Source organism: Calidris pugnax, unplaced genomic scaffold (genome assembly GCF_001431845.1).
Source record: "Calidris pugnax isolate Ruff unplaced genomic scaffold, ASM143184v1 scaffold52, whole genome shotgun sequence".
Taxonomy (NCBI): Eukaryota; Metazoa; Chordata; class Aves; order Charadriiformes; family Scolopacidae; genus Calidris; species Calidris pugnax.
Genome location: NW_015090811.1, coordinates 1,885,682 through 1,906,066, shown reverse-complemented (window position 1 = coordinate 1,906,066; position 20,385 = coordinate 1,885,682). Strand labels below are relative to the sequence as shown.

General features: G+C 41.7%; 1 protein-coding gene across 1 annotated transcript; it reads right to left on the bottom strand.

Annotated features, from left to right (window-relative positions):
* Positions 1-2,243: 2,243 nt before the first annotated feature.
* Positions 2,244-20,379, bottom strand: SEC62 (SEC62 homolog, preprotein translocation factor). The gene is made up of 8 exons (XM_014938857.1): positions 20,364-20,379; positions 12,149-12,257; positions 11,435-11,540; positions 8,940-9,150; positions 7,230-7,322; positions 5,695-5,755; positions 4,791-4,910; positions 2,244-3,869 (listed from the first exon to the last, which is right to left on the bottom strand). Exons 2-8 carry the CDS (start codon positions 12,177-12,179, stop codon positions 3,403-3,405), a joined length of 1,089 nt encoding a protein of 362 aa, XP_014794343.1. The 5' UTR covers positions 12,180-12,257; positions 20,364-20,379; the 3' UTR covers positions 2,244-3,402.
* Positions 20,380-20,385: the final 6 nt, after the last annotated feature.

Genomic DNA, 20,385 nt, shown 5'->3' with positions numbered 1-20,385 from the left:
TAAATAACTAAAAGTGGCCAAGTACCTTTGTGATTTTCTCTCTCTGGACTGGAGGTGTTTCTCAGGATACCCCAAGTCCACTCACAAGTTTTACTGCTACTGGCATTCTGTAATCACTGCTCTCGTTATGTCATTCCAAGAAATTCTGAAGTATTTGGGGGATATTTGTAGAAAATGCTGGATTACAGGAATGGGTCATGAAGTCCTTTCCTTAACCACTGAACAGCTCCCACAGATCTCTTCCTTTTCCCATAAGGTCACCTTAGACCACTCAAAAAGGGTAAGAACTTTTAAATACCCGATATAAAAAGTGTCCTGATAAATAACTAAAAGTGGCCAAGTACCTTTGTGATTTTCTCTCTCTGGACTGGAGGTGTTTCTCAGGATACCCCAAGTCCACTCACAAATTGTACTGCTACTGGCATTCTGTAATCACTGCTCTCGTTATGTCATTCCAAGAAATTCTGAAGTATTTGGGGGATATTTGTAGAAAATGCTGGATTACAGGAATGGGTCATGAAGTCCTTTCCTTAACCACTGAACAGCTCCCACAGATCTCTTCCTTCACGCTACTTCTTCAGAAGATTCAGAGTTGTTCACTGCAGATCAAGGGAAAGAGTTTGAAGAGTTTCACGCTACTTCTTCAGAAGATTCAGAGTTCACTGCAGATCAAGGGAAAGAGTTTTAAGAGTAATTCAATTTCTGCAGCTGTGTGAGGCTGGAACACTATTAAGGTGAATATACATAGTTTTGATAATTAATTTTGAGATCCAGACACCTGTCCCCAGGCCAGAGGTGGGCAGTGCTGGCCTGTCACATACATCCACTTAACAGGAAGCAGATGGCAACATTACTAAAGTATTTATTATTGAATATACGTAGTTTTGATAATTAATTTTGAGATCCAGACACTTGTCCCCAGGCCAGAGGTGGGCAGTGCTGGCCTGTCACACACATCCACTTAACAGCAAGCAGATGGCAACATTACTAAGTATTTATTGATTGTTTCAACTTGTATTTTCTCAGCAATGCCCCTCTAGATGTTAAAATTTCATTTTTAGGAGGAAATGTATTTGAAACAGTTGAAATTGAGTACTTTAAATCCTCAAAAAAATGGCAGTAGCCTGCTGAGACCCAGTGCTGGACACCGTGCCACGCACGCGGTCAGTGCCCTCCCAAGTGCCAGTTTTCAAACAGCCTCTGGAGATAACGTCGTTTGAGCTGCCACTGCAATTGAGAGAAATCAAATATAATCAACTGTGAGAAGGTATTCAGTACAGATAGTTATAACTTTTTTTTTGGTGTGGTAAGAAGAAAGGAAGAGTTACCAAGCAACCTGTACCATGAACTACAGAAGCCAAGGAGCTCAAGATTTTTGCCCAGAGAGAAATGCAGCTCAGTTCTCAATGTGGGACACAAAAATGTGAAATGCAAGTGATTGTTTCAACTTGTATTTTCTCAGCAATTCCCTCTAGATGTTAAAATTTCCTTTTTAGGAGGAAATGTACTTGAAACAATTGAGTACTTTAAATTCTGGGCCCAGGTTCTCCAGAAAAGCTGTGGCTGCCCCATCCCTGGAGGGGTTCAAGGCCAGGCTGGATGGGGCTTGGAGCAACCTGGTCTGGTGGGAGGTGTCCCTGCCCAGGGCAGGGGGGTGGAAATAGACCATCTTTAAGGTCCCTTCCAACCAGAACCATTCTGATTCTGTGATCCTCACACATCTCGGTAAGGTACTGAAGGCAGCCACAGGACTTCGTTAGCTATTTTAATCAGTGATAACACACAAGTGCTCAGGAGTCAATCCGTTTAGGTAATGGGTCCTTTAATTTTTAGCTATATTAAAAAAAAAAAATGATCCAATTTATCTGTTTCTTTATGGAGTAAATATTCAGGAAATTTAAGAAGCAAATACACCATATCCATGAATTGTTTATCAACGCACCCATTATGATGGATATATTTGCACAATCTGAAAAATTAGTATCTTCATCCAAAATGCTAAAGCTGGAAGGAAGGGGAAGCAATTTAGGAGAGGAAAAAGAGTTCTCAAGTCAGTTATTAAACCACGGAGCTTACCCACTCGGAGAAGGTGAGGGTTCGGAGACGATCAGATCTCTAGTTACTGTTAAAAGTCCTCTAGAGGAACGCCGCCAAGTTAATGCTCAGTTAATCAAAACACACAGTAGATCCTCCAAACATCCAGCTGAAAGGGATGTGCGAGAGAAACTGCACAGACTACTGAAAGATATTTATAAACAAATTATTAATGGTCACTTCATATTAGCTTTGAGTTACCTACAGTTCTGAACAGATGAATACTCTCCCGTCTCTTCGGTTTAAAAAGTATTCCAGTTCCAGAATATGGAAAGTTTTAACATTAAGGCATACATACAGCTATGTTGTTTGCTTTCATTTAATAAAGATCAATTTACTCAAATACATGGAATGTTGGCACAAAACTAAAGCTCTTGTGGAACAGCTACCGATCATACACAAATATTCTGTGAGGTCCTCTTGACTTGCATTTCTCTGATAGATACACCACAAAATGGCTTTAATATTACAAACTGAATGCTGGATCAAATCTCTAAATAATAAGTAGCAGTTAAAGTAAATGGTTTGCTTTATTTGTAAATTATGTACAGAATACATTTTTTTTTGTTGTTGTTTGTCGTCGTTTTAATTACGATGGAGCAGGAGAAAGAAACCAGCCGTTAATTTCCAAAGGGTGCTGCTTCCTTCCCCTGCTGGAGATGACACCTTTCTCTGAACCGATGTACAAAACCAGTTTGGATTTCCTCGGTTGCTGGGCACACAGTCTGGAGAGACAGAGGACACTGCAGCCACGGTCAGCGCTACCAGCTTTTTTCTATTTTCAGCAAAAAAATACTTCTGCTAAAACTAGGTTTCTTCTTAGGAAAAGTTTTCACAATCTTTTGAAAATAAAATCAAGAAGAAATATCGAGGAAGCTGTGGGCTAAGAAGGGCTTTACCTAACTAGCTATCAAATGAGTATAACTAGGAATAATCTGAGATTTGGTCATTCAACTTTGTTTTACAAAAGCAAGTTTGAGAAGCGGAACTAATTGACCGGTTATGCAAGTACCAGAAAATTACGTTTTTCAGTACATTTGAGGACGATCTGGGCAATCTATCAATCAATAGAAAACTTGTCAGATTGATAAAACTTCCGTCAATGGCTATTAATGATTAACATAGTACCAAGTAATCAAATTAATGGTTAAAAAAAAAAAAAAATAATGAAGGAACTAGATATAAAACTGTTTGGTAACATGTATATTTCAGCAAACAAAGATGCTACTGTATGGTCTATGTTTTGGTGATCAGCCAACGAAGAAAATCCAACCATTTGCACATCCTGAGTCCCAAACCCACAGTGAGTTATGATTTTTTGTGTGAAGGCCTACTTTCGGTATCTTCCTCCTCTTCCTCTTCACAATCCCCTTCATCTGTTTGCTGTTCCAGTTCCTCTTTTGTGATCATTTCAAAGTCGTTGCCGTTTCCGCTACTGTGCTGGGACCTGTCGTCTTCACGCCTGTCACTGTCAGTGTCTGAATGGCGCTCTCCTCCCGAGCCCTCTGTTCCCGAGTTCCTCGTTGCTTCTGTTTTCCCATCCTCTTCCTCCTTCTTCTCACTATCCGATTTCTCCTCGCTGTCGTATTTTTGCTGCTTTTTGGATTCTGATTTTTCCTCTTTCTTTAAGTCTGCTTTTGGTCCTTTGTATTCGTGTGTGTACAGGGGCCTGAAGGAGTCAATGAATCCCACGTCCGCGGTGAGGTTTGGCAGGAACCAGAAGTGATGCCTTCCTCCAGTGATGAGCCAGATGATGAGGAAGAGGATGCAGCGAGCTGTATAAAGAAGGAGAAGGGAAATTTGAGGTCTTATTATAAACACCACTAACGCCCACCCGAAGCCAGGGGTGACCTTGGGGGAAAAAAAAAAAAAAAAATCATAGAATGGTTTGGATTGGAAGGGGCCATAAAGATGGTCTAGTTCCCACCCCCTGCCCTGGGCAGGGACACCTCCCACCAGACCAGGTTGCTCCAAGCCCCATCCAGCCTGGCCTTGAACCCCTCCAGGGATGGGGCAGCCACAGCTTCTCTGGGCAACCTGGGCCAGGCTCTCACCACCCTCACAGTCAAGAATTTCTTCCTGAGATCTCATCAGAATCTCCCATATTCAGGGTAAAACCCTTCCCCCTCATCCTACGGCTCCATTTCCTGATCACGAGTCCCTCCCCATCTCTCCTGCAGCCCCTTTAGGGACTGGAAGGGGCTCTAAGGTCTCCCTGGAGCCTTCTCCAGGCTGAACAACCCCAACTCTCTCAGCCTGTCCTCACAGCAGAGGGGCCCAGCACCTCTGGTTCTGCAACATCACTGTGGAAGTTTATTTTCACCATGACTCCCCCACCCATTAACCTTATATCTACAATTTAGCTCTTAATCCCCTCTGCTGAAGAAATACAAACCCAAGAAAGCTTAAAAATCCTGGTTACACCACTGTCACTACTGAATCTGTTCTTATGTACGGTTCTTGGGTACGTTTTGCCCCTTTTTTTAAACAGAGTCTGTAAACAAATCACCAACAGGTGACAGACAGGAGCGTGCGCTTTGTCTGCGGCACAACCCTGACACCCGGTGGCCGGGAGGGAAATCCATGCACAGGATCAGCCTGGCTGTTGCTGCTGAGACAGTGACACATCTCGGGCTGCCTCTCCGCCCTTCCAGGCTTCCCCTCCTGCTGATGAAGTGAGGAGCAGCGACACTTACCAACGGCAAGGAGCAGAATACTGGCGACAAAACAGCCCGCGCCTACGCTGAGGTAATAAACACCAACACGCATTTCTGCTGGCCAGAGCGGGAACAGAGTTGCAGCTATAACGGCAATCACTGAATAGGGAGAGAAGGAGAAAAGCATAAGAAGCAGCACAATTAGTCTTTCCTGCTATGCACAAGAAAAACTTCTAGGCTCAAGGCACTGGCTTAGCGTAGTGTGAGTTACTGACGGTATTTTGGGCCTTGACTGAAACCTTGTCTAGTCCCCCCGCTCCTGTTCTCGTGCTCGTTCCACACTCAGCAACTCCATGTCCCTGGGTGGGGATCGTGGTGCCCCCAAGGACTGAATATGCCCCCAAGGACTGAATATGCCCCCAAGGGATGACCTGGATTCTCAGGAAGGGTGGTTCTCTCAGGGCGAGGATGCTGGAAGGTACAGGTCAAGGGCAATACAATGATCTGTTAGCTCACCAATGTCAGTTACCATCAATACTAATTTAGATCAACAATAAAAAATTAGTTTATTAGGCTTATCCTACACAAATGCGAGTTCTTGGGTCAGAAAGGTATCATTTGTAGTTTAAAATAATTCCTTTAACATCTTTCACACTTTATATAAACCACATTTGCCTGTTGGGCAATTTGTTAGTTTAAAACAACAGAAGTGAAGAGCTTGCAAACTTGTGCAAGCTCAGACAGTTGGCTACAGCACGTTTCAGGTTTGGTTTTGTTTTAAATACCTGTAGCGGCTCTGCCCTGAGATCAAAATTCATATAATATGATTAGTATGAAATCGTGCTGGAACTGAAGAGCAGAACTTTGTCCAGAAAAAAGACAAACCTCTGTTGATACCACCCCTAAACTTACGACGTGCTCACTAATATCTACCCTTACTTACCGAGCACAAGTCCCATGGCAAAAGTTTTAAAGTGAACGGGGTCATAGATCCAGACATAGACCTACAACAGAAATAATCTGGTTTACACTTGGGAAACAAGCTGTCTGATAAAATGATTTTATTTATTCCTTGACCCAAACACTCGCTGTCGTGCTGTCACGCTTGGTGCCGAACGGCTACACTTTGGACAGGACTTGGGAGAAGTTTTTGGCAGTCAGAAAGGTGAGAGGCAGCCCAGGGGCTGCACGCCTGCCTGCCCACACCCCCGCCTTCCCTGGGGCTGATGGTAATCTAAGGCTCCTGGCAGGAGGCCGAAGGACACCGTGGTGCTGGGGCAGGACACCACACAGCACTGGGCAGGGCACTGGTTGTGCTGGAGGCTGAGAGGGGGAAAGGGACAAGGAAGGAGTTTCCATACTGTGTAAGGAAAACAGTGGAAATCTGAGACTGGACCTCTCAAAGAATTATTTCATGAAAAAGACTGTACCCAGAGTAACTTAGAGGTGGTGTAAAATCCTGGGGAAAACAATCAGACAGTAAAACTGATGGGGAAAGGAAAGATTCAGAAGTAGCACTGAACTGAGGATGTGTTTATCTTTCTTTAGTCATTAATGTTGGTCAGCACGAAGCCAAAAAACTTTTGTAAAGAAAAAACGTCTCAGGTCCACCAAGTGGAAACACAGAAAACCCCCGATACTTCTAGCTTTGAAGAGATTCCCTCAAGAGAAAAAAAAAAAACACAGAGTGAACATATGGAACAAAGCAACCAGCTGAAATGCTCAGATCTGCGTTAAGTCCCATTTGATGCCTCAGATAAGTGTAATTGTACCCTCTGTTCCACCACGCCCTGTTATCTAAATGTCCACTCTCTCGCAACACTGGGTACCAAACCTTTGTGAGGGAACTGTGGATCCCTCTGAAGCAGATTTGCTCAGCTTTATTAACAAAAAAAACAACCTTGGTGAAGTGTAGGAGTTCCTGAACTTGAAAAATAGCATATTTTTTTTTTCGTACCAAGCTAAACTGCTTGAATCTTAGCTATTAATAGCTAAAACAGCTATTAATCTTAGCTGATTACCAGGAACCAGCAACCCTCATGGCAGATGTGTTAGTAGGAACTACCAGGAAACATTTCAGCACGATGGCCACGGGATACTTTGGGCTAGAAGGGACCTCAGGCAGTCTCCAGTCCACCCTCCTGATCAAGCTGGCCCAAGCTTCTGGGGTGTCACCCAGCCCAGTCCAACACCCTGTCATCACACCCCGAGGACAAACATTTCACCTCATGGCTGCAAACACCTCAACAACTGGAAATTACTCTTTCTTTTAGATGTTTTAAGTTGCTGTCCTACATTCACCTGCTTCTAACCTCCTTGCAAGTAACTACAAATCTGATGTTTCACCATGAGCCATCAAACTGCCATTAATTTTTCTTTCAACATATCAAGAAAGAATTTGCAGAAACCCAGTAAACGAGCCTGTTACCTGACAACAGCACATTGGCACTGAAGCTAGAAAGTACCCACAAATCTCACCTCATTTCCATCCAAGAAAACTTGGTCTTCATGTGGCTCAAGTTTAAATTTCCTCTTAGTTTCCTTTTTCTTGGGTGTTCCTGGGGCCTCATCCTGACAATAAACAAAAAATATGTATTTTTTTAAAGAAGGTTTTAATTTCCAGTATTTTAATATACTGTCTGATAACTTCTCACAAACTTAAGATCATGTTCATCCTTTTTAAGTAAAGATGCTTTATTGTCTCCTGGTCTCATTTATTACCAACTTGGTAGCTCAAAAGTAAAGGAAAACTGTAAGGAAAGACAAATTTTATTTTAATTAAGTGTCTAAGGGTTAGACTATGACTTCAGGATTACATTATGTCTTCAAATGCACAGCAAAGCTCCGCTGATATTAGCAGAAAGTCTGCACAAAGATCAAGAACAAAGTACAACACTTCATCTTCACCAGCTTTATTAGAATTATTTGGTACCTTGGTGAGGATTTACCACAGAGGCATCCTGTCAGAACCAGTTCCTGCCTGTTTATTCTTCTCTGTCCTCCTCAATTTCTTTTTGGATCTTGTGCTTCCTCTCCCCTGTCTCCTGTTTCCTTCTCTTTGCTTATTTCTTTGCTTGAAATTAACTTTCTAATTCTCAATTTTTGTCCTGTGTTATTGTTCAAGTTACTGCCCGCTGGTTTATATAATCTGCTAAAATATCAGTTCAATAATTAATGATTAGTTTAAAAATTAACATTACATCTAATAATGTAACGCTCCAGATGATAGGAAATTGGAGCAGTTCGTAACTTTCACATTCAGCATTTTAAAGTACCTCCAGAGTTCAGTGATCTTATATTGGATTCTATGTTTAGACTTACGTTTTTGTTTAGAATTCTTTTATTAGCCATGTAGCTTTCTTCTGAGATCTCTATCTGTGTACATGCAGACTATACCTCTCTCTGAATGTGTTATTATTTCACTTCCTGAGTGGCTGAGTGGGAGTAACTTTTGAGCACTATCCTACTCTCACTGTATAGAAAAAGAAAAGAAGAAAAAACACATCCCTTCATCAAGTTTCTCCCACAGATTCCTAACATTTTCTTTTAGGAATTCTGTTCCGCTAATAAAATAAATCAGGAGTGAAAACGTGAGCAAGCACATGAAAACTTGTACAGCAGTAACAGTCTGATCTTTAAAGAAAGTAAATAAATCAGAAAAATAAGCTTTATGCAGATGAGCAATGGAGCTGTTGTACAGAAAACTGGCCCCTATTACAGAGCTATTTACGAGCACAAAGTATCAGACACCACATTCCAAACCTTCTTATTATCAAACATTGCAAAACTGTGTGTGTTTCACGCGCGCAGCTGTGCTGCTGTGAGCTGTGAGGTCCCGTGCCCGTGTTTCTCTCTGTGCTGACACCCACTCGTGCAGCGTGTCGCCGCCTGCTGCGGCTGGGGAGAAGCTTCTGATTAACTCGGTCCACATTAGAAGATGGTGAGGGACACAAAGGCCCATCAAAATCAGAACTACTCCAAAGTTGTGGGTGGTTCAAAGGCCCATCAAAATCAGAACTACTCCAACGTTGTGGGTGGTTTTTCTTATTTTAGACATGCAAACAGGCACAAGAGGTGTCACGTTTTAGAACCAACCAAGCAAGCAGATTTTTAAGTCAATGTCCTCTTAACAATGGGGTAATGTATTTCCTGTTACAGTTTGTCTCTTCTCTTACAGCCAGTACTCACCTTCTTACTCTCCTCCTTTTCACCATCCTTTTTCTTTTCCTTTTCTTTCTCTTTCTTAGTTTTTTCATCTTTGCCGCTTTCCTTCTTGCTCTTTTTCTCCTCCTCTTTCCCGCTCTCCGCCTTTCCTTTTTCCTTTTCTTTCTTTGTATCCTTGTCGGGTTTCATTTTCATCACTTTTAACGCTCGATGAAAAAACTGTTTCTTCAGGAGTCTTAAAACGAAAAAGATTAAATGATACATTTAAGTGTGGCTGTGATAACAAGGTTTACACTCAGTTTGTTATTAGATACCATTCTAGATTATCTATCTAATACCATCATCAATAGCATGACTGAAAGACAGAGGTCACCATCATCTGTTTACAACTAAATACACCAGACCTAATTATCCTGTGTCAAGTGTATCTATGGCCAGTATTTGTAGGGTGTAGTATTTGGTTGTCACCAACAAGTAACAACAACAAGGACCCCAGCCAAACCCAGCAGAGGAGGAGCAGTACACAACACTGCTCTTCAGCCTGAGAGGAAGCAGCGGGGTGTGAAGCCCACGGACTCCCTCACACCGATAATCCTGGTCCTACGCTCCAAATCCAGCTGATCTGTCCTTGGTTTCTCTCATCTCTTGCTGCAAACCAAATCCTGACGCTGGGCTGCTTGTTAAATTTAGAAAAACTCGCTAAAGAGAGAGAAGTCATTCTTCCAATTAAAGTTATGTGCGTGATGACTATCAAGGAAAGTTGTTCCAGGTACATTAAAAACCTTCCTTCAGACAACTGCTGACGTGGGTGCTCTTTTTAGCAACAGAAAATCGTGTCTTTGGGAGAAACTTCTTTTCTTCACAGCTGGGACTTTGGGGGACTCTGGTACTGAGCAGCCCAGGGGACAGGTCTGGCCTGTGGGACAGCTCTTGCACTTGCAGGAGCTGCTTCTGCCTCAGATGGAACATAAAAAGAAGAGACTGTGTAAGACCTTCTGCTTAGATCCTGCAGCCACGGCATCAGCGTGGCCACCAGCCAGGGCCTGAAGAGGGACAGACCTTGACATAACCAGTGAAGTGCTGGTTGCTTGGTGATTCCCCACGTGTTTTCCCTCTATAGATCTGCTGAACAAACCATTATTGACGTGCCTTATTTGTGACAAATCCCCTCAAAAGAAAACTTACTGAACTTAGATCAATATATAAGTCTACCAGGAGACTTTGCGTACTGGAGCAGCGTTACAAATTCAGTTAGTTCCTTGTTTTAAATACACAACTGGTGGATGCAGTTGTCATGGGCTGAAGGAGCAGGATCTCATATTTGGTTTTTGTTTGATAGGGCAGGTAAAACAAGCAACAGCCACACCAAGAGAGTTAAGGTATTTGTTTTTAATATGAACAAGAGCCTAAGTAGCCTCTTACACTGAAGGGCCTAGTTCAGTATCAAGGTATTCCTCCACCCCTTCCAAAAGGCAAGGGAAGCACAGAGCTAATGTTTAAAACACTGAAAAAGGTTCCAGTGACCAAAAGTAGCCTCAGCATTATTAGCAACACAGAAGAGAGAAAAGCAAACCGCAGATGTGGTACGGTGCCAAACGGATCATCAGGGCACAAAATGATACTGGTGATAAAAATCAGTGCCAGAGAACAGAGGGTTGAGCTGATTTTCTTTGCACTCTACACAGATGTTCTTTACACTGCTGGAGCTCCAGGACTTCACCAACCGTGGTCTCACCTGATGCTTTAGTAACTGAAGAACAAACACACAGACTCCTGCCTCACTTCAACTCACTCTGGAACAGAAAACTTATTTTTCTTCTTGCATTAAAATAATGCTTTTTTTCCCTAAACTTTCTTGAAGAAAGGTGCAAAAGGATTAAAGTTCAAACACGGAATCAGCCCTGCCTCAGCCCTGGAACTGGGGGAAGGATCTCACCTTGCTGGATGGTTAACTAAAAGAGGCTAGAAAAAAAGGCTAACTATTAGCTACAATTTTTTCATTTCTAGGTAGATTTGGCAGAGCTCTCCAAGTGCAGGCAGTTTCTTTAACCCTATCCATCTGCCCCAGATGAGGAATGGTCAGAACATGCTATTCAATCTCAACAAAGCACTTGGGAGTACACTGAGCAGCAGAGACAGGCCACTTGAGAGGCATCAACTGAACCTCCAAGTCCAGGTTCTGCCATGATGGCAGACTATGGCAATGGGAAGGAGAGATTTGAGGGCTCTGATCCTACTAACTTAAAATAACTACAAAATTCAGCAAAATTGTTTTGTTCATCTCACTGCCCCAAGCAGCACAAGGAAAGCATGAGAGAGTTTTGAGAATAAAAAATGGTGAAACTACACCGTTTCCATTTCTGGTGTGACACCCACAATCAGAGTAATAAAACCACAATCATTATTTTCACATAAAACCACAAGCAGAATGCACGGAGCATAAGCCAAATTAGTTCCTCAGTAAGGCATCTTGACAACTATACTTATTAATAAAATTGATGAATTAGGCCAGGTCATACCTGTTGCAGTAATCAACTACAGACTCTCGGGTTGTAAATAAAGCCTCTTCTCCTTTCTTTGCCTTTGCCCATTTAGAATCCAGGAGGCAATCCACAGCTTTTGAGGCTAGAGGGAAAAATGGAATTAAAAATGCATTAAACTAATGACATTTATTTTAACATTTAGTCTACATTCCTTGAACCACACCAACCAGTCAGTCAGTTCTGGTGACGTTCCACATCCTCTCAATCTTTAAAGTGAGACTAATCACTATTCTGAAATACAGCACTCTTGACAACTATAAACCTTTAAATCAGAAAGCGAAAAGTTTATGGTGTTTACTTCAGGCTGATAAGATTAAATTTATGGCTATCTAATGCCTAGATAAGTTTTCAAAACCAAACTGTAAGATCAGTACTTCTTAGATAAAGGACTAATAATGAAAACAGAACAGCCCACCCCCCCCCAGTACAATGTTAGAGGAAAGTTTCATTCTGAAATACAGCACTCTTGACAACTATAAACCTTTAAATCAGAAAGCGAAAAGTTTATGGTGTTTACTTCAGGCTGATAAGATTAAATTTATGGCTATCTAATGCCTAGATAAGTTTTCAAAACCAAACTGTAAGATCAGTACTTCTTAGATAAAGGACTAATAATGAAAACAGAACAGCCCACCCCCCCCAGTACAATGTCAGAAGAAAGTTTCATTCCCTGGTTAAAAGCAACCCTACCGATAAAATAATCAACTCGGTGGCCCATCATGTTGGTGGATTTTGTCGGACAGTTGAAACGTAAGTATTTAGCAACAGCCTTCTCCTCTTTGAATGGCTCCCCCACCTCCTGCAACAGCAAAAGGGCAAAATGAATACAGTTTTAAACACACGGGAAAATAAACTATTTAGGGGTCAAAAATCAGATATTGCAACCTCTTCATTATTTTATGACAAAATTTAAATAAGAAATAAAACATAAAAGATGTGAAAATAGGTCATTTTTCCCAAGAACTTTGTGTCTACATAAAGCAAAAAAGTGGGAATTCTAAAGTTAGATGATCCAAGGGTAACGCCTATGAACTTATTGAACAGCTCTTCTGAAACAGAGCAAGCTCAAGGAGGCACTGAGAGGAAAGCACCGGGCCCACGGAAAGCTGCTTAAGGCACACGCTTGGATGCAAACAGTTGTGAAGCTGAGAGCAAAGAAAAACAACAGAGCGAGGAATGAGCATGTATGAAGTGACAGCACAGCAGGCACACTGAGAGAGTACCAAGCAGCTTGAATTTCATGTAAAAGGGGAGAAAACCACGTTGAAAAGAAGCTGAAAGATTTGCCTGGAAAATGTCAGTGCCGCTGCACAACTACAAAATGACTTAGACTTCAGAGAACCACTGAGGAGATTCTTCCCATCTAGAGGTGAGGAACATCAGTGTGAAGCTCAGCAGGATGAAGGACATGAACATCAAACCAGTTGTTTTAGGAAAAGGGAGCCCTTAAGCTGCGTGCATTCATCAATTCCGTACGTTTACCAACTCCCAGAGAAGTAGCAGAATGCAAAGGTTTGTAAGACAGAAGGATGGAGATGGGCATTTGCAATTCTTTAAAATTAAGACCTAATATTTGTAAGCAGGAAAGGAAGACCTTTCTAGTGTTCCCGTTTCACAAAAATATATCTGAAACAAACATCTGGCATGTTACACTGACTCATGCAAACTTCCTCAAAATTCCTTTCTGTGAGAGTTCTTTTAATCAGTAATGCTAAATTCTCCAAATCCCACCCCGCTTCTCGCAGATCAAGAACTGGGAAACACGAGGACATCTTTTCATCTGGCAGTCCCTTCTCTGTACCTGCTCTTCTCATGCTGGCCAAAGAAATAGATTATAGAAGCCACAGAACAGATTGGTGATTTACAGGAATATATAGAATTCAAAGATTCTATTTAAAGACATAATGTTTTTAAAGGTCAATAAACATTTACAACCTCCATTACCGCTTTTCAGATGGATAATCATCATATCACAAGACACACGTTAAGTGGAAATGCAAGGTCAAATAGATGTTGTTACAGCAGAATAAAAACTTTAGATGGTGAGAGTTGTTAATTTTCAACAGTTTGCACAGCTAACTTTCAAAATCAACTGGTTAATGAATTATCCTTCTAGATGGGATTGTTGCTTTTCCTCTCTGAGGACAATTTAAAAGAGAATATTACAGACGTAAGACAGCCAAGTTACCAAAAGAACTCCCTAGTTTGTTAGTTCTGAGATTACGGACATTTTTTAAAGCCTAACTTCTTTATATGTATGCAGAAATATGCTCTCATAATCACCAGTTGGACATTTTTAAAATCACGTGCCTAAATTAAGCCAGATGATCCTAACAGACCTCATCTAGATTAAATTAACTCTTTCTCCATGTTCAATCTCCCTCCCCCCCCCCTTTTCCCCCTCTTCTTTTAAAAAGCTGTATAAACCATCAGATAAGTCATAGAAAACTATTCCCTAACTGGTAGTGTGTGTAAGCACATAATTTATATACTGTGATGTCCCCTTATATGGTACAGTTGTACCAGGAATTGTAAATCACTGATGATACTACCAAATTTGGTACCAGAGCAGATTTGGTTTAATAGCAACAAAATGAGGTACGACCATTTAAAGAAAAGGAGTGCAGGTGTCCCGTCGTTACCGCGCAGGTACCATGGGGAGTGATGACGAGATGCAGCGACAGAGTTGGAAAATAATGCTATTTAATATTTCCTACCAACAAATGAAACTTGGAACCACAACTCACAGGGCAAATGTTCTTCTTCACAGCACAGACTGTAAAACAGTCAGAGAAGCTACAGATATTCCCATCACTGTTAACTCCTCTGCTAGGTTTTTTTTTTCTTTTCCTAAAATATTTATGATTCTGCTGGGCCATGTGATGAGCTATACAGGCAGTAGCTGGCACCAGGAGATACATTTTTTTTTCCCAATTGCTCCTTACTAGCTATTGCTTTGCCCTTTTCTGTGGGATAGTTTCATAACATCCCAAACAAAAAAGCTTCCCTGTGAGAGACACTGCCACAGTTTCCCCGAGCTCGTTCTGAGACAGTTTTCCCTGCAATTTAATCCCCATTTTTCATCCTATTTTCATCCCTTTAATTGCAGAGCCAGGCTTCTGCTAAAATATTACAACAGATGATAGATAGAAAATAACATTACATTTCCTGATAAAGTAAAATCAACAAAAGCACTGAAAATTTCAGTATCTTAAGGACAACTTTTTAAAGAACCATTTTAACCCATCTTTATCTTCAGTTGTAAAAATAGCCAAACACCAGGCATTTTAAGCCTCTTTATACATTTAGAAAAGGATTATACAAATGAATCAAGAGATAGTCCTCAATAAATTATAAAGCTTTGCAACAGACGACACAGCTTTAAAAAGCATACTAAAACTTTCTGATATTTAAAGTTTGTTGTTATAGGATAGGCAGATTCAAGAAACGTTTCAGGCAATGTACTTCTGCAGTGCTGTAAAATGTCATCTTAATAAAAATTCTATGATTAAACTGTTTTCAGTTAATAAAAAATAGGATAGTGTCAAGCTTCCAAATACTTCTATTCTAGATTTTGTTTAGACCCTTGCACCTACTTTAATTTTATATATCACAAAAAGGCATGCTGTCACTAGACAGCATGTAAAATATAGAGATTTGTGATCCCTGATAATCTACAAACCCTGGAAGAATGACATTAAAAATAAAATCCAACCCAATCTCTTATTCTAGACAGAATCCTACCTATAGGAAAGTAGAAAAAGCAGTGCTCAGTCTGCCTACTTACTACTAAATGCACTGAAATATTAAGATTTTTAAGAATAATTCTCCAGCGCATTGAGATTTTCAAACCCAGTGACCTTCCAGACCCACTGAATTGAAAGGAAAACCCTCATCAAATGCACTTTTTACCGTTCTCTCCCAAATCGAAGTGTAGCGCAGCACATTCTGAACTTCCTTCAACACACTGATGTAGCTCCCATTAATTATCCTCTAACTGGGATTGCAGCAGAAAAAGAGACCTGTATCCATTAAAAATAAACACATCTGAACTGAGCTATTAAAATCAGGGTGTCCATGAGCTTCCTTCCCCCTCTCATCTCTACCTGAGCATGACTTATTCAGGTTCTCTTACTCCTGGAACCCTTCAATGGATGTCAAAAGGCCAGAGTATATTTGTGGCTTGAAAATTCACTCTTTTTTTGGCCTCTTTGCAGCACAGTTGCAAGAAGCCAGGCACGACCCAAGACAGGATGATTTCCTTCCACAACACTGTAACGTAAACAAGGTTTCTGGAAAATCAGAACAGAGTAAATGATGACTATCACTAACAAGACAAGTTATTTCATGCGCAGACAAATGCATCACAAGGATTTATGCTCCTCAGTTTTAAAGGGGGTCATAAAAATTCTTTGATTTCAATAAAATGAAGACCTAGTTTACTTCTTTGCTCTTACATCTGAGAACTTAAGACTTTCAAACGCCATCCCCCACAGAGGACTCCTGAAGCCTAAGAGTTTATACAGTTTTCAGATACGGAAAAGAAGAAATTTAAGCACATTTGTCTGGTGCAGCCTGTTCTTCAGCTGAGAGGTTACGTCAAAAATGACACTGTGTCAACCTGTGTTCCATTTCTCACACCTCTCCTCACATTATAAGGACACTGCAACTGCATTAGCGTTATCTTCTCTGAAGATGGTCTGAGCACATCAAAGCTCAGGCTGAACCATTCAGACTAGATGTTCTGTGGCAGGGGAGCAGGTACTCCTTATCCATCCTGCTCAAATGTTTATACGTCACCTAAAATATAGGACAGAGTAGTAGGACAGAGAAAAAGCACACAAATTAGCATTATTCAATAGATCACCAGGTGGGAGTGGGTAAAGGGGGAAATAAACACATTAGGGTCTTAGGACGTGCTCTTAGGACTCTATATTTTCTTCAGTGACTAATAAACATAAAATTGTCCCACTCTTGCACTGATGACCAGGACATGGATTGCCTGAGGTGTCTTAAAAGAAACTGTGGCAGAGCCATGCAGAGAAACCAGTTCTTCTGGATTACCGTGGCTGTGTGCTAGCCACAAGACATTAACTTTTCTTTACAAAAGAGATTAACACATTTTTTTTTTCCTATATATATCTTATAAAAATTAGGTATTTTTCTTCCTTCTTTCTCTTCAGCCATCATTAATTTTTTTGAGCAAAAGCTGTACACATGCTGAGCTCTCAAACACACACCAAAGGAACAATGAAGCCAAAACCTGTCAGCTTCAGTCCTCTAACCCCAGGCCAGTTGTTTCAACTTTTTCCCTTCCCACCTCCAAAAACGTAACTCAGATTTTCACAAGACCATGATTCTTCTTTTACCAACAAGTGGGGTTACTTCTAGTTCCTATTTTCTGTGCTTTCCCCCACCTCAATCTTTGTTTCTTCCTCCTCTATCACCTGATGCCACTCACTTTCAAAGAAGTTATTTAGCCATTCTCCTTTGTTATCATCCCACTCAGTTTTACTAAAATTTGTGAGAAAACAAAGACAAACAGGCAAGATGGATTAAAATCTGTGTTACTGGAAAAAATGGCTGCTTCGGAAGAGCCTTCCCATGCTTGTTCACAAAAAACTGTAGCACAGGAAGCTGCAATGCAGCTGTTGCACATTTTCTTTCCAGCAGAGCTCAAATCAAGACATGAGAGAACTGCAGGGTACAACAGCTAACACTCATTAGTAACGTCCTTCATCAGGAGAATCTCAAAGCTTGAAAACAGTGACTCAAGAGAAAAGAAAAAAAAAGGCAACAAGGAAAGTACGTATCATTAATGGCACGTACACGGCATTTATGCCACCTCAGCCATCAATTTGCAGTGAGACATTTGCCTAAGAACTGTTTTCTCTCTTCATAAGAGCAGTATTTATATGCATTAACATTTCTAGATCAGAGGACACAGCACTAAGGTGCTCTGTAAGTGCTATTAATCGCAACGCGAAGATAAACCAAACTTCACATGGGCAGAATAAAACTGTGCACAATGGAATCCGGCCAATGTAATTAAAACTTAATGCCTACTTAACAGTCAAATTGCAGACCTGCCAACAAAGTGCCACGTGTTACCCAGCTGAACACTTGTCAAAGTAACCAACTCTGAAGATTTTGTGCTTAAGTGAGTATTTCAGGATACGTATGGAACTGTATTTTTTTCCCCAAGAAATGAAATAGCTTTGATCAGGTTGCTGGAGTAACAGGCATTCAAAGACAGCTCCCATCTTTTGAGATGCATCTGTCTAAAGAAAAAATATTAAATTAACCATTAGACAACATATGTTATTTTTTTTCTTTTAGTAAGTCCTTTATACACAGCAAGCATTCTTGATTTTCAGATACTTGAATCATGAGGGGCCCCCACTGGCTCAAGCAATCTGCATCCTACAGACCAGTCTCTTTTCACTACTGGATGTCTTAAGTAATCTCCATGTTAATTACAGGTAAATTACAGGAACGACACTTTGAAAACTTTACCTCCAAAATGTCTTTTTTCAAACTTTTGAAGTTAAGATTTCTGCAATGTCCACGACTTTCAGCTTGTTGCCAGCAGAAGAGCCTAAACTACGCAACAGAAGTTGGGCAACGTGTCTTTTTAGGAAAATGCATTCCATATAACATGTCCTTCCTGTTACCACTTCCGATGGAAAACACAGAAAGTGGGCTCAACAGAACTTTGAACCATTTTATCAAGACCTTTTTTCATGTCTCATCTCATGTGTAACTCGCTGATTTCAATCTTGATAGGAGTAAAATGTTATAAAAATTGTGCATGACCCAGGTTCTGTACACACAGTAGCTGTAATTCATCTAACACCAGCCTCTTCCACAGCTAAATACACCGTCTCCTCATAAGAACCACACTCTTGTGAAGAAATACAACTCTCCTTAATGACAACGGAGCATTCTAATGTCAGACTTGCCTGCAGTATGATAAACAGTCTTTTTATTAACAGACACCACCCTAAAATAAGTACACACTTCCAAAGCACTTGAAACACCTACAAATAAACATCCCTTGCTTCGATTTAAAAGAAGAAATTTGCAGTGTTATCCTAAAACATGATAATCAGACTGTAACTATGCCAATAAAGTTCAAAAAGCTTAACCCTCCCCCCCCCCCCCAACCCAACTACCAAGAAAAATACATGTTGTTTTACTCACAGACCTATTTAGAACACCCTCTGGGCATTCAACAGTATTCTTTGTTCACCATCTCCTCTTCCCATTGTTGTTGACATACACTGGGAAACTATGAAGATGCAATACACGTTTATCTGCATAATTATATCCCAAATTTAGGCCACAATCTTAAACCTTAAGTGTTAACACCCAGACATCGATTTAATTACTAACAATCCGGGAAATACTTTTACTGCTAACAGGCTGGAAATTAAGCATGTGCTTAAGTGCCTGCAAGACCACAGCCTTGGGTATTATACAAAACATTAAATTACATTTAATTTGGTTTTCATGGATGCTTTACCAAGCTATTGTCACCCTTGGTAAGGGACTGTCTATAACGATTATGGAAAGAGAATAATTCTGTAATGTTTTACGATAATTCACTGAATGCCTGTGATTGATAAGGCTTGCTTAACAAGATTCTGATTAACTACTCTTCGCATTCCCTCCCCAGCAATTTGAATTAAAGGGAAAAAAGGAACCATGACAAGTACAGACACATCATCTTCTGGGGGAAGGGAAAGGATAAGAAAGGAAAGCAGAGAGATGACATATGCAGTGCACGCTGTCGAACGGCTCTGTGATTTCTCTTGTGAATATTATCTCTGCTTATAGCAGAGCAATAAATCCCAAACAAACACTATTTAGGCTTAGGGTTAATAATACATAACAGTAACAGGCATTACAGCAACCGATGCTGTAACTATGCCCAAACCATGCATTAAAAACTCTGCAAAACTGATACATTGAGAAGTCCAGACTTCCAAGTAAGTGAAAATACCTAAGCAGTCTCCACTTTGCCTTTAAGTGACACCATATAATTATCATTACATTTTAACATGGTCTCAAAGCTGATTAGGTCTATTTATAGACGCGGTTGTTTGTTTATGTTTTGCTAAAAACAAATTTCCTCTCCTTACTCCATCATTTCCTGGCTGGGCCACATTTGTTTTTAAGATGCTTATACCATCTGTCCCCGTGTCTTTTCCTCAGGAGCGGCTGGAACAGACAGGCTGGGTGTCAGCTCCCGGTGCTTGCTCGCCTGGGTATTTTGAGTGTTGTTACACCACACTAAGCTATTGTTCGACACCGGTAACGGGTGAGATCCTAATACGGTGATTAAAAATAGGTTAACAGCTGGAAATCTCCCTCTCCGGTCACCAAAACGACGTGCTTTTCAGGGCCCGGGCCCTCGGTTACCGGGAGGCCGGGCTGCCCCGCCGGCCGCCCCTCAGCCCCCGGGTCCGGGGACGGCGGAGCCAACAGCACCCGGAACGCCCCTACCTCCGCCGCCGCCGCGCAGCGTGCTCGTTTTTCACAATATTTACACATTTGCTAGAAAATTCTGAGGTAAACCTGTCCCCCCCCGGTGCCAAGCTGCGTTTTTACCGAGCTCCGGTGCAGCGCTTGGGGCCCCTCCGGGGCTCCCGCTGCCCCGGCGGCGGCGGCCGACACCAGGGCGCTTCTCCTCAGCACCGCCGGCCGCACAGCACCGCCCGCCGCCTCCTCGCAACGCCACGGCGTCGGGGCGGGGAGGGAGGCCGCAGAACCGGGGAGGGGGAAGCCCCTTTGAGGGCCAACCGGGCCGCCCGGAGAAGCCGGGCCGCCTTGAGGACGGGGAGAGGGAGCCGCCGGCTGGGGAAGGGGCGCGGGCCGGGCAGGGAGGGAGAGGCTCGGCTACCTGGATCCGCTTCCTGTGCCTC

Coding starts and splice junctions, on each gene's coding strand:
- SEC62 (XM_014938857.1), bottom strand. CDS start 12,179: ATGATGGGCCACCGAGTTGATTATTTTATCG. Junction 11,541..12,148: donor CCGAGTTGATTATTTTATCG/GTAGGGTTGCTT, acceptor TTTTCCCTCTAG/CCTCAAAAGCTGTGGATTGC. Junction 5,756..7,229: donor TTTTCTTGGATGGAAATGAG/GTGAGATTTGTG, acceptor TTTCTGTTGTAG/GTCTATGTCTGGATCTATGA.